Raw genomic sequence first — 18,003 nt, 5'->3', positions numbered from 1 at the left:
GTTTTCGCACTTCGGATGAGATGGTGAATTTCACGGAAATCGTTTTATTCATATGATTGCTATTAGTATTTAACAAGTCATCATGTCACAAAAATCCCTTGACGATTTCTGACGTAAACCACTAATTAGACAAAGCCTAACATGACAATATTCCTAAACTACCCGTAGCATAAAAGCCAGATCCAATTTAATTAGTCCAACAAACTTCCGTTAGGAAATATATAATCATTCGATATCTCCGCTTGCAGCAGATTGCGCATCAACATGGGTTACTTGACAATCCATGTGATATTATGAGCCGTACTGCTTCCATGCTGGCTTAAGGCAGATTGGAAGAGGGTGATATGTCACCAGATTATTACCCGATTTATCCTCACTGCTTTATGCAAGAAAGAACACAATCGGTACCCTTTTTAAAGTCTTTGGTATGACCCGACCTGGAATAGAACCCATCAGGGCTACCAGCACCAGAGCCGAAGGCGATAACCACTGAGCCACGGGTGCTGGTTAGGAAATAGTCTGATTTAAAGAAACGTGCGAAATAAAAATATTTTTTGCTCTCAGAATCGTTTTATTGTTTAAGAACAAATTATTTTGAGGCTTACTCTTTACAATGGGGCAAGAGAACATAAAACAAGAGATTGAACATGGAACAAGAGCATCGCAAAGAAAAGAGGCTACATGTTAAAAAATTAAAAATATTTTTTTCCGAATACCAGTCAATACAAACTTGAGCTTTTTAAAAAGGTTTACGGTATCACTTATTGATTCACGCTTGTATCTTGTTTATGCACCTAAATGACTTGCGGTGTAAAATGTTTAAAAAATCATAATTTGTAAGATGTGTAAGATGCAAGATTTACGTACAAAATCTCAAAACACCCGGTGTGAAGAAAAACTAACATAAAAATACAAACGGAAAATATTCTGTAGCAATTGCTGAACTTGATATTGGACTGAGACTATTTCGTACGTGGCCGATTGGTGAGAGTGGCTGCCTGACGCTCCATAGGCAATCAGTTCGACACCTCTTCAGAGCACACGATTGCGTCATGGCAACCAAAACAAAAAATCAGTCGTTTATATGTATAAAAACGATTGGATTGCTGTATGGGAAGCAACCCCATGACATGTTGGAAAATGAGGACATCCTTTCTTGCTTTCTACTGCCTTTCTTGCAAGTCTTCAATGACCAACAGCTAGGTTGTAACCTGCTGTACATGACCAAAAGAATTGTTCCCGATTTGCGTAATTGGTTTGTTTAATGACATTGCAAAGCTATGTTTTGGCTGGGAGATGGACTACCTGAAGCCAATGTTTTTTACAAAAATTAAAAACAATTTTTTTCAAATAGTATCACTTTATTTACAAGCAGTGGCAAAAAGGCGCTTTTCTTAGCAAATTTTTAAAAAATCAAAAATATTCTTCGGTATCAAATATAAAAAAAGCAAAAATAAAACATAAAACTCAAGTCAAAATACAATATTATTCTAAATCATTTGTTAAAATACTCTCATCAAAATATTAACAATGATACAACTATTCGATAGAGCCTGGCCAAAAAAATTACCCAATGCGATATTAAAATATGTTTTGAACGATGATGAGCTAAAGGGAATACAAAATTGTGATCTCAAAATGTGAACATTTACTTTGGCTACAAATACGCTTCGACAGAAGTAAATCATTCTACAAATTTCTTAACAAAAATTCAACAAATTGAGATGAAAGCTCGACCATATATAGAATTCCATAACTTAAGAACAATTTGTTCAAGCAATTGGCATCTTGCCTTTCTTGGTCGTTTGGTTTTCTTTGTTTCAGAATAAATGTTGTGTTGCTGGTCAGGATTTACGGCGTATGCCAACTCAGCTTTTTGTCTCCTTTTGCAATAAATCATTTTTTAGTAAAGTTAAATGCCAACGTCACAGTCACGTGAGAAACGTCACACTGTCATCTGATTAATATAAAAATTTTGATATTTCAAAATGCAGAGCTAGAAATATGAAAAATATGCTTGGCAGGGGTGGAACGGTCCAAAAGATACTAGGGTTGCCAAATCATGTATTGTTAAGTTTTTTTACAGCACGATCAGTTATGACCGATGTGTCCACTGAAAATAAATTAAGAATAAGAAGTCCATTCTTTTCAATGCAATTTTGATAGAGAATTAAACCTTTTTATTGTGAATGTTTATATTCATAGCGCAGTTTGACTGGGCAGTGTTCTTAAAAAGCAATGTTATTTCAAAGATAGTTGAAGAATAAACCATTTGGAAACCCTGGTACCATCTGGCCTACAACTCCGGTTCTAAAAGCAAAGTAATTGCTCGTAAAATTGTATCTAATTCATGTAGCTTGCTTCAACAAATCACAGTCTTTCGTTGTTCAAGCATAATTCTGAATGCAGAAAAGCTGATGTCAATTCGCATGGTTGTGTAAATTTATACCTCTATTCATATATTAGTGATAGGTAGGTAATAGAGTAATCATTAAATATCTATATTAAGCTGTATTCATCTGTAGACTGTTGGGCTCAGCATCATTATAGCCAACATCTTAAACATCACTGTTTACACATTAAAATCTTTTAGTAAAAAAAATACAAAATTACAAACAAATTAATAACGTCAACATGTCACAAAGATCGTGTAAAAAATGTGAGTACGTACTCATAACAAGCAATAGGATCGTGTTAAAAGATAGACTTTTCTTAGCCTAACAAAACTTTATAAGAGTAAAGGTCAGTGCTTTAAAACACAAAAAAAGAAGTTGTGCAAATGTTATGCATGTAATTTCATTAAAATTGTGCCACACGGATTGATCCATCATCCTCTAATATGGCCTCTTTACTAAGGTAGCATAATTTGTGATTAAAATTTATAAGATAAAGAAAGATCATCTTGGCATTTGCAGAAAAAAGCCATTTAACGTAAAGTCTGGGATTTTTTTTAGCATGATTTTAAGCATTTTGTTTACATAGTTCAACTTCACAGGAAAAAAAATTGGACTTCATTTATTTTGCTCAGAAAAAAAAATGTAGTTTTTAAAGTATTTAGAAGCAACCTGTCAAGTGTGTTGAAATTGTCGTTCCATTTATTTAACGTTGAAAAATAGTTAACTAATGAAAAATAACGTACGGATGTAACTATTAATTTTGCAGTGTATTCTGAAGCAGTTAGCGCACGCTACGAATGAATTGAGGAAGTTCTGGTATCGTCATCTGACGACGACCCCTTCCTTCTTCATGACGATCTTCATTCCATTCGCTGTAAACAAAAGCGCTTGATGATGTTATTTCAAGGTATTCAAAACAGATGTGACACAATCCAGACAGAAAAATCAATCCTTTTTACATTGATTCAACGTCTGGAACTAATGTCAAAATGACGGATTTTTCTATTTGGGAAGATGTCGACCTTTCCAGCCAGCAAATTTGCCTTTTTATACAATATTTTAATATCAGCAAATCCTGAGTCAATGTAAAAAAAAAATACAATTGATTTGCTCACTCTAGTATGGATTGTGCAGGGTGAAGATTTGAATTAATTAAACAGAAAAAAATCCAATCTTTGCCAGCACCTTCGTATATGAAGATTTAAGTCACAAAATTGTAGCTTTTATTCAAATGGTTGCAAATTAAACTTATGCTTTATTGAAACAATGTGAAGTGTGTCAGTACCTTAAATTGCGTTTGCTTTCGTCAGTAGTATTTCATTTTGAATGCAGATGTACAAAATTAACTTATTTAACTAATTACTATTGAAATTAATACACGCTTGAAACAATGGCTGTCGTAAACGACGCCATTTTTTTTCTTCTGTAAAAAAACATCTCAAGCCATAATTGAGAAACAATTAACCGAAAAGTTTTTCACATCTTTGCAACCTTATTAAGGCTAAAGATACGTGACAATGTTCAGTCGTCTTGACAAACTAAAATCGTGCGCCAATAATGTACGCTTTACATTGTCTTCCGAGAAAAGTTGAAAGAGACCACTGTACAGTAGGTCATTTGAGATCACTGGCCTCAGTTCTATGTAAATCATACCTTATTAATGACTGAAAATCCTTCAAGGCCGGCCTATGTTGTTTTGTGAACATGTTATTTAGTTCAAGTTATTTCAATTTTTGGACATATCTACATTCTGAATATAAACAGGTGTTTGAAGTTGGAATTCAACTTTGATACCCGAAGTAACTGCAATTCCTGATTCACATCTAGCTAAGGCGTATTCAAATTAAGGGTTAGAGTTCGATTCGTGTTCAAATCAGTTTGTCAATCATTATCTAAAAAACTTTGGTCGTAATATTTCAAAATGTACTTACAAATCATCTCGATCTCCGAGAGTCCAACTTGTTATGTTTCGTCTTCGTTGCCCTAGAAACAAAGCAGAAAAATCAACCAATCAAGTTCCATGAGCAAGTTCATTGAAACCATTATTCAATGTTGTCGTAAGAAAGCTACGCTCAGTCGGAAGTATCCCAATATTCAAATAGAGCAATACAGCCCACAAAACAGGCCAAAAACAAGGCGAATCATATACCCTTTTTGAATTATGTGACAATGGGTGACGCAATAATAGCGCTTATTAGATTATTTTCACGAGTAGGATTTTTTCACTTTGCACATAGCAAAGACAAATTTAAAAATTAATTCTTCTGTGATATCTTCAACATTCCAACTTTTGCTTCGCGAAAGCCAAAAGTACAATCAAACTATAGTGTTTCAAGACATCCGTGGAAGCGATTGAAGAAATATATTTTCTAGCTTGATAAAAAAAAAAGAAAAGCGACACAATGGATTTTTTACAAAAAAGTAAAAAACTGTTGCTTTTACAAAATTGGCAAATCATGTTTGCCATGTTTTAAGGTGCTTGATCAATGATCAGTGATCACGTGACTTACGTGTAGTGACGTCAAGGTCCCTTGTGGGGTAAGGTCTTGCGTTCTGGTTTGCTCGTGCCAGTTTGTTCTCGCTCAAAACCCGTCGAGTGAAATTGGACTCGACGGGAAGATCACAAGTTCTTCTGCAAAATTCATCATCGTAATTGCTTTGACCAAGATAGGAGTCACATGATCGACGACTGCCAGACGACGCATGAGCGCTAACAGTGGATGGAGAAACTGGTCTTTTGTACTCGCTAGATGGCGATCTAGAGTTTTTGCACAGCAAGGACTAAGAGTTGTGCAAGTTAAAATCTCCAAAGCAAAGCCTTTACTGATGAAATATAACAATACAATAAATGTATAGTACATAATATGAAATAAGCTATGTATTTACTTACACTATCGTTGCAGCACAAAAAGAATCGACCACCTCCACACCTCTTGTAGTAGAGACCAAACTACATTTACATCATGATAATGATGCCAATAAATTAAAAACGTTTTAATAGCAACAACTAAACATCACGCTAAAATTACATCGCATTAGGCCACAACGAAGCACCATAAAATGCGATTTTCTTAATAAAAATCTTGAAAAGTAAATGTTTTGAATTGAAGGTTAATTTAATCGGAATAATTGAGTGATTTACCATCAACATTGTGCAGGAAAGTTGATTTTATTTGTTGTATTTGGCTGATGTAGTGTTGGAACTGAATGTGATTTTTTCGATCAATATTTAACCGTTTTGTAGCTTTTCACGTACAAGTATATTCGGAAACAAGTTATTTTCAAGTATAAAAATCAAGAAAAGCATTCAGTAGCATGTGCTTTTTATCATCTAATTTACTTTTTCATACAAAATTGCAATGAGCAAACCTCGTTCTGTTTGTATTTTTTGGAGCAAGGGAGTACATGCTACGCGCTCTCCTACTAGTGTCTGGATAACTGGCCACATTGTCCAAATATTCTTGTCGGTAGATGTCAGCAAAGCGTCGTGCGGCAGGATCGAAGCCATGCACAGGCTGAAAAAATAAATATTGTCTCATGAACGAAAACAAGTTAAAACGAGCGACCCAAACAAACTAAAAGTCTAACTGACCAGAAAAACTCAACAAACCTGGATCTTCATTGCAAAAGTAGGCTACCATTTTTATTATGACAAAAACTACCAGAGAGCATTGTATTATAAGCCAATATGTTTACCTTGGAAAGAAGTTAAATTTAATCAAGTATTCGATATTTGAAAATTGAAGTTGTCAAAGGCTCAAAGCTGTTCTAATTATTTTAAAAGTACAGTATATTAAATTTGAAAGCTATGAATTTATGAATGAACGTATTAAAACAACCAATCATCCGTTGTTATTGACTGAGTTCAATTCATTACACTTAGTCTTTTGTGTCGCCGAATGGTCACGCAGGCATGAGGTTTGCAAAGACATTAAACTCTACATCTATTAAGAGTAGGCTACACGGCTGCATCTTTGAAAAAGGCACTTAAAGACACGTCCAATGGACACTAAGTCCGGTCTTCTTGTCTTCCAGTGAATCCAACGTAATCTTCTTCAACCAAGGCAATATCTTGGATACGCAAAATTGAAGTCTGTTCAGCCTATGTATTTTAGTTAAAACAATCTATCTAATGTCAGTGAAGCGATAAAACAACTAGTATGTCTATCATTATACTTTTATCAGATGAATGTTGCAACCAGTGCTAGAAAAGATAATAATCCTGATAAACACCCAAACTTATTTGTATGCAAATACCTCTCGACGAATTGTCCAGTCCTTGCGGGCAACGTTGTCCACACTGCAGTATCTTTCCGGTTTCCTTCTCACTGGCTCATCCTCGTAATGAACGGTTAAAGGGGGACTCAAATCTCTTAGATCTTTTGCTTTTATAACCACAGGGCGTTTGGACTTCATGAAAGGCTTGTAATCATCAATGTCATCAATATCAATCTCAGTCAGCGGGGACCTGAAATAATATCAATAATATTTTTTTTTAATTATTTTAAAAGTTGCTTAGCGGTATTGACATGAATATGGCGAGAGGCAAGTTTTTTATTGCTTAAAGCTACAGTACAACAGTAGAAGCAATATTCGTCAAAACTTTTGATTCAGACTTGAACCGCCAAAAAGAATTCGATTATGCTTCAAATATCCTTTGTTAGCCTGAAATTACTCCACGCCGATCGGCCAAAATTTGTTTCTTTCCTTTTTTTCTTTCTCTGTTCTTTTATCTGTAGCCTAAGCACCTCATCAAATTTGTGTTGACTCATGGCTACCTGGAGATGCTTTGCCACTGGTACCGATTTTTGCAACTATCTTTAAGCAGCCATGGTTGACTGTATTCTGACCTCAAGGTCCTGACGAGAGAGACGAAACGTACTGCAGCTTTGAGCAATAATAAACGTCTCCTCGCTATAAAAAGGTTCTAACATGACTTTTACTGAACGTATAGTTGTGAAGTTGCAGTGTATGATATCAAATTAAAGACAACAGGTCTTGTTAGCAAAAAGGTTACTTCTTCCCCAGTGACAAAGCTAGAGCCTAAGTTTGCTACACAGGTGTAAGCTTAGTTATGAGGAAAGACTTTTTGAAATTTTTGATGCAGTATTTAAAAGAAAAATCTTCATTGCCTCCAACCCTCGACGAGAGGAAGGAACTTATTACTTAATGATAATGATGATTATGAAAACTAAATAGATAATGGAGATGACCAGGAAACGCTTGTTTCAGGTTACACTCTTGCTTGAAGTGTTTATTTTTTGTTGCATAAAATATGAAATTATACATGGTTTGTGATATCAATGCAAAACGGAACTACTAAAGAAACAAATCAATAGAAAATTTCTTTGCAAAGGACAAAGCAAAAACACACTTAAACTAACAGGTTATACTCGAGCAAGTAATTGTGAACACAAAATAAACGCAATTACCAAAAATGTACACGAATGCCTTGCAATGATAAGTATGCATAAATATTTCAAAACTTGCATGATCTTTGAAGAGCAGTAGGAATTAATTTCTTTCGATAATCCTATAACTTTAGCTAACATGGTATAAAAGTACACTTTTTATGAATAAAAAACCTTCGAAATACTTCTCAATTTGAATATTTTTTAAGTAAGATTCAAAATTCGTTCAATTTCTGTAGAATTAAAATATTTCTCCTTTGCATGATATTCTACCAACCTGCCGCGTGATCTAGAGCGTTGGCTCCCCGGTGCACTCCGAGACAATTGTCTCCCCCGCCGCTCGGTGCTTCGGGGGGAGCAAAGCTCCAGCCACGAATTAATTGAATTCACTCCATCTTCTTCATGGTACGAAAAGGCCTTTTCTATAATACCTCGGCTACATAAAACATCGGTGCTGTCTGAGACTTGTGAAAGGACTTCTTCTCCCATTGTTGTGGAGGCTTGGGAAGCTGTGCCTACTCTCAGACGAGCAGGAACAGCGCTGGCTACTTTATCATCATGGCGTAAAGTTGATGGCGATGGATGAACAACAGGGATAGGTGATGCTGATCGTGATCTAGAGTGAGGTTCTTCAATTTTTTTCCTCACTTCACTTTTCGGTGAAGAAAAGGGACTTTCTCGACGCTTTGTAGGTGGAGAATTGCTCTTTCGACTTGCGTAGGATCTTACTGATGGAGACTTAGGACTTTTAAGAGGAAGAGCTGGAAAATGGGCAGAGCGTTTTCCTGAAGGTTGGTTAGCTTCAATTGCTTTCGGATGAGTTTCATTATCATAATGGAGAGATGTCCGAGATTTTCGGATGCTTGCTGGAGAACATTCTGCGATAGCGGAAAGCTGTGCTCTGTGGACTTGTGGAGTTGGAGGAGCTTTGACTGTTTTTACTTGCTTCTTCCCCAAAATAGTCCATCTCCGCTTCAGCTTAACTGTCAATGGCTGTGGAGCTCTATTACGATTTTCTACTCTGTAATGGACATGGAGATCAACGGCTGCTCTCCACACAATCTTTGCTTGATTGATGTCTTCAAAGGCAAATGGGATATGCTTTGGATTTTTGTTTTCAGGCGTCTAAACAAAAAACACAGTAAAACACTAAGAAAACGTTTGAAACCTAGCACAAAGTAGCCTACCCTAGATAGAAAAGTAGAAATAGTTGTATGCAATGTACACATTTTGCATTGTAGTATTCAAACACAAAAAGCTGAAACTTATGGTTTATGAACGCATAGGCTCCATGAAGCAATTTAAACTACACCAATTTAAACAAAAGAAGATCTTTTTTCATAATAAACCTTTAAAAGTTCCGTAGCACATACTCGTAATACAACAAAAATATTTGATTTGATAAAGTTATTCAACGTATACGAATAGGAGTAACTTAAAGCTGCTCAGAAACACCCCACAAGACAATTGAGTTTGTTTACAAAGATGTGAATAACTAAAAGTTATTGTGCCACAGTTTTTTTGCTTCAAAAATGTAGTGTGAGAAATCACAGAGGATCAAAACAGATGTTTATGAATTGTGAGCTGCGTCGGTTTTTTATGATACAAACTGCTTTTTGAATATAGTGCCACTGAATCTTAATCCTGGGTTCGATACCCTAATGGTTCGTACCAAACAGTAAGACATTATGACTCTTGTTCCTGCTTAACATTCAGCCTTAAAGAATAAATTTAAGTAATAATCTACTGGATTGCGTCTATACACAGCCGCGCTGTAACTGTCTGTCTTGTAAATTTCTGAGAGCAGGGTGTTCCAGTGTGAACCTAAGCGTTACAGATCATGAAACTCTTGCTTCCAATGCGCAATGAACACAAAAACTTACTAAATGGAGCTTCACAGTCACAGTGTTTTGTTTGAAGGCGATGGATTGAATGGATTTCCAGCGAAATTGCTCAAGGTTTTTAATTTTATCTTTGTATACGTAAATCCCGCTGTCTCCAAGACCAAACGTCACCGGTCTACCACACTCCTGCACACGAGTCCCATATCGCCGTGAACAACCTGAAATCGATTTTCATCCCAATAACATTTCGCTCCATTAGAATAAAATAGGCATGACAGAAATGTGAGTTTGTGTAACTCTGAACGTATCATCGGTAGGCCTACTACAATAGTTTATCAAGTGACAGTTCATAGAAAACACAAGGACTTAAAGAAAATCACTTTCGCATCAAGTTTACAAATAATATTGTGCAAAACTATTCACCCGAAGAAAGGTTTAAAACCACGTTTTGATAATTTTAAAACAAAATAAATTTTAGGTAACTATTGGCTTGCGATATCACCAAAATATGATAAAATGTAGAAAGACATGTGACCTTTGGATGCAGAAGACCACAAAGTCATACAGTCCGTAAAACAGCTGGATAAACATTTTAAAATTTTCTGCATTTTACAAAGTTTTTAAATTTCTTTTGTATGTAGCCTACAATAGTTTTTAATGTTAAACCATCTCTTGAATATTACAAAAACATTCATCACAGCAGTATTGCAGATTTTGTAATAATTAATACATTTCTGGTGCAATTATAACTATCAGCTTAAATCATAGACAATCTTAAAATCCCTGGCAAATCACAAAAACACTGTTTAAAGCGTCATACCAGACAGGTCAAAGGCAGGGTAGTAATGAATTCCGTATAATGGAAGCGATGAGGCAAGGTGCAAAAATTTCATATCAGCTTTGCTGGCAGGCATGTCCTTCAAGTATCTGTGAAGTTCAATCATCTGCAAGTGTATGCAGCAGGTAGAAAATTGTTTGTTTGCTTGGTTGCTGTTGTGTTTATTGTTGCTGTACCATTAAGCGAAATATACTTCTATGGTAGGGTGATACCATAGTGTGTAATACAATAAAACAGATACCAATGTACTGATACCATATACATTACAAACCACTAAACCAGTAGCCTAAATGCATCATTGTTCTGAAATGAAACAGAAAAAAAATACTCGGCTAGATTAGACTACATCCATGGTGCAGGTTGTGGGAATATATACTCTCGGACTGAAAAAGCTTCTTTAAGAGTTGAATCCTTGCAGTTTCGCGTACATATAGAGAGGCTTTGAACCACTGGCACAGGCCTGGTCACCAAAATTGGCAGAATAAAGTTTCCGCGTGTTATTGACGTAGTGTTGTTTGTAAATTATTTCATCTATAAGGTTCCGCTGAATGGAGAAGTAGGCACTTAAACATAAAAAAAATTGGTGTAAGACAATGAATCATTGGACCAATCAGATGTTACAGGAATAGCGTTTCAACCAATCAGAAAGTTACAGATAAAACAGAGAAAAAACGCGAACATTTCTGATAAAAAGTAAAATCAGTGAACGTTGCGCCGTAGCCAGTGTGGTCTGCTAGTGGGTTAAGGCTAGGAAATACATTTCAATGACGTGGGTTCGATTCCCACCCCTGTCATAACTCTTTTTTTTTCTGTCATTACCAAACAAAGATCAAAGTAGGATCAACTCTCTGGCTGAGTGCTGAAGGAGTCATAATTGGACGGTAATCAACTAAACCTATGTTCTGATGGATTGGTGGTGTCTTTCTGGTCTTATAGGGAATTGTCATGTTTAAGTGACTACCGAATGGAGAGCTGTCCTTGAAATCTGTTGCCCAAGCGTACGCCCAGAGAGTCAAACTATAACTACACTTTTGGAGCAAATAGTTGTCTAATCAGGCGTTGTAAACGTTGTGTTCATTGTAAATAAAGAACTTTGAATTCTCTCTCTAAAAACCTAATAAACCCATGCATGATACTAAATGCCGAGATATTAGCCAAAGGTTTCAATTAACCGAGTAATCGACTGTTATTTCACTTCTTTCCAAAGTCAAGTAGCTTTTCAACACAGCGGTTGCTTACGATTTGAAACAAAAAAGTTCGAAATTTCATAATTCTAAGTTCGTTTAATTTTCAACTTTTTGTCTTAGTCTCGTATCAACTAATCTTAGACGCGGTCCCAATTTCATATATCACTGATAGCCAGGCCCTGAAGATCACCAGCATCGCTTTACCAGTGATAGGGAAGTCGGCTGTTCGCATGTTAAGCGCTGCTTTGTCGCTTATGCTTGTAGGCTACTGTTGGCACGCACCTGTTCTTCAAAGTCAATATCACTTTCTTGGTTCACCGTTCCCTTTTTAATGCGGGTTCCAGTTCTGACGTAACGAAAAGCTTCCGCTAGTTGGCGGTCGATGTTATCACTTGTGAATTCTCCATTTTCTGATTGGAGCCAGTAAGAGGCCAAAATTGCGAGAGTATTTGTTGAACACGGAAGTCGTTTAGTTAGCAGATCATCCCGAACTTGGAGTACTGAATAAAACCTGTTAAAATAGCGCCTTGCTTAATGCCGGTTTTTTGATGTGAGATGAAGGGTAAATTTTGGAAGCAGAGTCCGAATACCTAAGCATACATCCTTCTTGCACTTCACCCCAAAAATACTAAACGTGCATGAAAGGGCAATCCGCATCCTTTGTTGGTCATGCTCGCCCAAACCAGGCTCAAATCAAAAGGTGTGCCACCCGCCGGTTGAACTTACTAGCAAGTGACTAGGATAAAGAAGACAAATTCCGCTGGAGAGTAGGTATAAAAATTGGGAATCTTTTTTGCTTTAATTTTCAACAAAAAATGGCATTTATATCAAAAGTTTGACCAGAAACCCTATTATAGCGCTGTTTGGTTCAAGCCAGAAATTATAGGACTACTTACTGTAGACTACGCCGATGTTCATTGGGGTAGCTGTCAGTAAAACAAAAATCGCTTTTACGTATTGTAAAACAAACTTCGGTAGGCTATATGGAAGTTTATCTCAGTAAAAATAACTTTACATACCTTGTAATATCTTCACAAGTTTCAATATTTCCTGTTGGGTAGTATTTTATGACAAGTGCAAATGCCCAAACTTGGCATTTTCCGGTGATTTGCTTTCGAAGAGGTTTGTCCATTCGGACCCACCAATTGTAAATAGGGGGCTTTGAACCCCCTCTGTGAACCAGACCAAAAGGTGCAGGGTCTTGGATGTTGACATACTTGCAGACGCTTTCAAATAAATCCGAACCAATTGCGTCCTTATCTATCGTGATGTCCACTTCCTTTCCATCCGGAAACAAACATTTACAAACCACCATTGTGCTGTGTTACGTTAAACCCCTCATGCTGTAAAGGCGTGTAACCAAACAAAAAGTTACAGTAGATTGTAACGAACAAGTAGACTAAGCTTTGATTTTCAGCTTCGATTTCAAAAATTGATTGATATAACAGTTAGCAAAACTTAGCAAAAAAGTTGGCTTGTAAAATCATTGGGTGAAAGGGTATGTTATCTATTCTACAACTGAGAAGCCTTTCATAATGTTCAATTTTAGCAGTTTGCATTGGCTACTTTTTGACACAAAAATTTTTTAAAGCATATGAGGTGTAGTCCATCCCTAGTGTAGTCATTGCTATCTAGAGATGCGGTCTGATTTGTTACATTCTTCAGAGTTTTGCAGAGTTTGTAAACTTTTGCTAACTGTCAACGAAATTTTTCTAAAAACCATATTGCAACGTCTTTTTCACTATCTTTTCTACGTGACGAAATGGATTTTAACATCACAAGGATAGCAAAAACGATGACTTCATCCATAAACTTTCGGTTAGCCCTTGAAGTCAAATGTTCAACTGCGCAGACCGAGAATCAAACTACTGTTTCGGTTTAAATGTTTATAAACCTGGTCGTTTATCCACTCAGTTACCTACTGTAGTTAGAAGACTCTGTTCTTTTTTACATTCATTCAACGTCTGAAGACGTGAAATCAATGCACAAAAAAATAATTTTTCTGTTTAGGTGCCGGGATGAATCCTTTAAATAATTCTTTTGATTATTTTGACAAATTGAGGCTCCCTTATACAACTTACAGCTGGTCTGATTTCATATTCCATCTGTTTCCAATGTGACCAACTGGTTTTTACAACTGGTAAAATAAAGTAGCTTACGCTACCGTTCGAAACACTTAAAGCCAACCAATTTTGATAATTTTTTTTCTGGACTGTTAGTCTACTAATTTGTTCGCCACTTGTTACAGTTCACAGCAAAAACTTATCGGTAGGCTTGCTCTTATTCTTTAGTCAGACTTAGGGGAATTACTACAATCTTATGTGACAAGCACTTCAACATTTGTAAAACTGCTCCTTTGCAAAACATTTCAGTGCCGATAGTCCAATGCAGTTCTTCAAAGTCAACACCTAACTGATCACACTTTTATTAGGTTGTAAATATTATGTTTTCTGAAAATACCAGACAGCTTAGCCCAAAACAATGACCCCAGATTAGCCATACAACCGGCTATTAAGCCGAAATCATTTGTCTGATATCTGTTCCCATAACAATCACATTAAATGACGCTGTTCATATTTTCAATTCCTGACCTAGCTTGACAATACACATTAAACAAGGTCAAAATGAGCATACTTCGAAACGTAACTAGATGTTCGTCTTTCCACAAAGGTCGCTTGGTATCAAGACTGCTTACCAAACGGTTGAAACCTGACTATCGAATTTCGCGGCCCTTTAAGTTCTGTAATCCGAAGCGGTTTTCTTTTGTGTTACGGACGCTTTATGAGCTCATTATAGAAAGAAACAGATGGACAAACCACAGGTTGAAATCACCACACTACTTTTTTAACTTTATAAATATTGACCTGATGAATTTTTTGCTTGTTTATAAAACCAATCTTGCAAGCTTTGTACCAGGAACCGAATTGTCTTCAACCCCTAACAAAACGTTCCAAACAGCAAAATCCGTCATTTTTGCATTGATTTAACGTCTGCAGACGTTGAATCAATGTAAAAATGGCAGGTTTTGCTGTCTGAGTATTCGCGACCGTGCCATATTTTAAACTGATTGTCCTGTTTTAGTATCAAGCACGTTATAACGTCCGCGTTTTATCGCTTCTACCTTTTTCTAGACCTCTGCTATGTTTGACGTAGGCCTATATTGGTTTTCGTTGTGATGATCAAAAATAAAAACAAACTGAATTGAACTGTCTAATCCTAGTCAAGTTTTGTCAAAACAGATGCCTTTTTTTATCATTATCAAGGCAAAGAATATAAAACTTTCAACAAAAAATGTCTAAAGCAGTGTAAAAACGTAGTAGCCTAGCCTAGTTTTTTACAGCTCATATTAGGGCACTAGCCTATTAGTGCTGTTCGGAACATGTCATGTTATATTTTCGAAAATGTTTTTTGTTTCAAACGAACTCTAGTCGTTCGAAATTAAATCTATGTGGTGGAAATCTATCCTTTCATTAAATACGAAATACTTTGAATCACAATTTCGTGGAGAGTTTGAAACAATAATCTTCGCTTATGACACCACAGCCTCGCGTATTAGCTTATCGTGGCAGTACCCCTTCATTAAGGTTTCAAATATTTGAAAAATGAAGAACACGGTGGCTTTTGATTCAGTTAATAGAAAACGTCTATAAAAAGAATAATCAGTAACTTGTTACTCCAATTACAGCGATTTTGTTGAATAGTTATAACGAAACAAACTAAAAGTAACTGAAACTAATTTTATTTATTCATTCAAAAAACCTTGCTTTAACGTAAAAAAACGTCAAGACGATGTTGGATTGTTGATACCACACTTCTAAACGGTACTTTCGTTTTACAATGAACTGCAGAAATACCAAACAACTTGGGTTTCAATCGCACAAAAGGTTTCGGTTTCTCCTTTATTGTTTTACTATTTCACGAATTGAAGACACGGTACACACCACAACTACATGTAAGATCAATACACAGATTGTTGTTTTGGAGGGATACATACATAAGGGGGGAATACAGTTAAGACACAAGAGATTCCTGAAACAAATCATGCCATTAGTAAACGAAATTAACTTTTAAAAGGGTCGCACACGAATGCGAAAATTGCTGGACGGACTGCTTTAATTTTTAGTCATGAAATGGAATCGATTTTGTTTCAACTCCATGGTGATTCATGCAATGTAACTATTGCTTCATGCTTTGAATAATATGTCGCTACACCCGAGGACAAACGGGCTTAATGGGCCATTGCATCGGTTATAGGCAAATTGTTCGTAAACAGTTGTTGGTGAAATGAAATCCGTAAAACAATTCTTCGTAAAGCATGTCTTCGTATACATCAAATCTCAATTGCATGCACGAAGAAATGCTTTGGGAAAAATTGTTTTACAAAAAATTAATTTTACAAAGAATTGTTCTACGAAGAACTGTTTCTGAAGAAAACGTCGGACACCATTGCATCAATTCCGAGCAACAATTTCAATGACAATCACATAGTCAGGATCAATGTTACAAGATGATGACAGACAAATATAAAGAAGAGCGTTCGGTGGTCATGAGAAGTTCTTTCAAACATGATTGTTGTGTAGGTGGATAAACACCATGCCACCCTCTTGACCTTGTCAGAACCAGCACATTGGTTTCTGACAAAGGATATATTTCAAGTCACGTGGGAGGTGATAAAGAACAAAAAATGACGTTTCAACAGCCTCTCACAAAAAGTGAAAAAATTTTAAGCAGCAAAGTTTTCGGAATCTAATGTCTTCAGCGTGTTCTAGAACTCATACGCCTGTTGTTTATAACCTACTTTTAAATCACGTAACGGCTTTGCCAACTGCAGTTTGTATGATAGGGTCAACTGCCCCATGGAATGAACTGCCCTTACGGAAATTAAGAAATAGAAGAGGCTACTGCATGAAAAAAAGAAGTTGCAGACACATTAGAAATGGACGAGTGATACACAAGCTACATACAGACCGGCAGATGGCGTCGCAATGCAGACTGTACAACTTTATAAACTCGAAAACACATAACGAGGTTACAAGATAGAAGATACTATCAAATTGTAGGACTTTAAGTTTAGCTTTTGTGTTTAAAATCAAAGAACAACATCCGAATTTCTTCAGATTTGTCACAGCATTCGGCGGCAATTGATAAACTGTTGAAACCAAATAAGTTGCATTGTCGGTGGACTGTGCTGCGGGAACCTAAGCCATTTTTTATGTGGCCCTCAGAGTAAAGAAGTTTTTTAATTTTTGAACTTTAATAAAAAAAAGCCCAAAAGGTCTGGTATCTGAAAAGATGAAATTCCAGTAAAATAAGCAGAAAATTACAAAATGATCACCATCCGAACGAGTTAAGAAGCTGAAGAAAAATTTGCAACTGATGCACACCAGAATGGTTAATTAAGTATAGTGCACGTTGCCTCAAGTTATCGCTGAAACCGTTTGACCAGCGATGTGTTTGGGCCAAGGCTACCTCTAGTGACAAGTCATGACAACTTGCAAGATTTTAAATGGCTGCCCAAACGTTCTTTTGTTTACGTTTGAAAAGATGGAATTGAATTGATGGCTAAAATAACGTCAAAGCGATGTTGATTTTCTTGGCTAAAAATATTCTTCACTAACTTCCAAAATGGCACAATTTGGAGTCTACAATGGTGACCTTAAGGTAGACTTGATTAAAATTTGATTTACATACAGTATTTATAAGTTGTATTTTTGCAGGGAATAAATACATATGTGCAAAGCAACTCTGCTTGTGTTCAATATTAGTGAATACACAAAAAACTAGAAAACGAATTTACCCATTTTGTGGAAGGTGGTGCAAAAATAATAATGTATCACCGGATTAACAATATTTGCAAACGATTTCTCCAGTTTATCCAGAAATGCTACACTGCATGATAACACGTACACTTTTGTCGGATTTTGTAAGCTGGAGCATAGACAATTAGACATTGTACTTACAGCAACATTGAAAATTATACACAAGCATCGCAATCCTGGGTATGCAGACACAGGGAAACACTTCGCACAAGGAATCTACTCAACAGAAACACAATGTTTATTTGCGCTGTACACGATCGACAGTATTTCCTGTGTATCTTAGCACTGTGTTTTATACACAGTCGAAAAATCTGTTTTGTGTCATAAAAATAGCATTTTACGTAGTTGCGACGTTTAAACAACATAAAATGACCATATTCGTAGGCATGCTTGACAGATCACAAACAGCGACAAGACACGTAACAAAAATCAGTAACCACGAAATTCGTCGAGTTGACACTGTTAGAACAAATTGACAGATAATTTCATGATATCTAACGCATCAGTT

The 18,003-nt window shown here is 36.2% G+C and overlaps 1 protein-coding gene across 2 annotated transcripts; it reads right to left on the bottom strand.

Annotated features, from left to right (window-relative positions):
* Positions 1-1,349: 1,349 nt before the first annotated feature.
* On the bottom strand, positions 1,350-13,005 carry LOC145768548 (uncharacterized). Of its 2 annotated transcripts, none has more exons than XM_082580061.1 (10): positions 12,696-13,005; positions 11,959-12,187; positions 10,472-10,595; positions 9,691-9,869; positions 8,085-8,932; positions 6,654-6,864; positions 5,766-5,911; positions 4,907-5,154; positions 4,328-4,379; positions 1,350-3,268 (listed from the first exon to the last, which is right to left on the bottom strand). In XM_082580061.1, exons 1-10 carry the CDS (start codon positions 12,989-12,991, stop codon positions 3,178-3,180), a joined length of 2,424 nt encoding a protein of 807 aa, XP_082436187.1. In that variant the 5' UTR covers positions 12,992-13,005; the 3' UTR covers positions 1,350-3,177. The 2 variants fall into 2 exon arrangements, with proteins under 2 accessions (XP_082436187.1, XP_082436188.1); XM_082580062.1 differs by having other exon boundaries at positions 4,907-5,028.
* Positions 13,006-18,003: the final 4,998 nt, after the last annotated feature.

Source organism: Aplidium turbinatum, chromosome 4 (assembly GCF_918807975.1).
Source record: "Aplidium turbinatum chromosome 4, kaAplTurb1.1, whole genome shotgun sequence".
NCBI lineage: Eukaryota > Metazoa > Chordata > Ascidiacea > Aplousobranchia > Polyclinidae > Aplidium > Aplidium turbinatum.
This window is presented reverse-complemented; position numbering and strand designations above follow the sequence as displayed.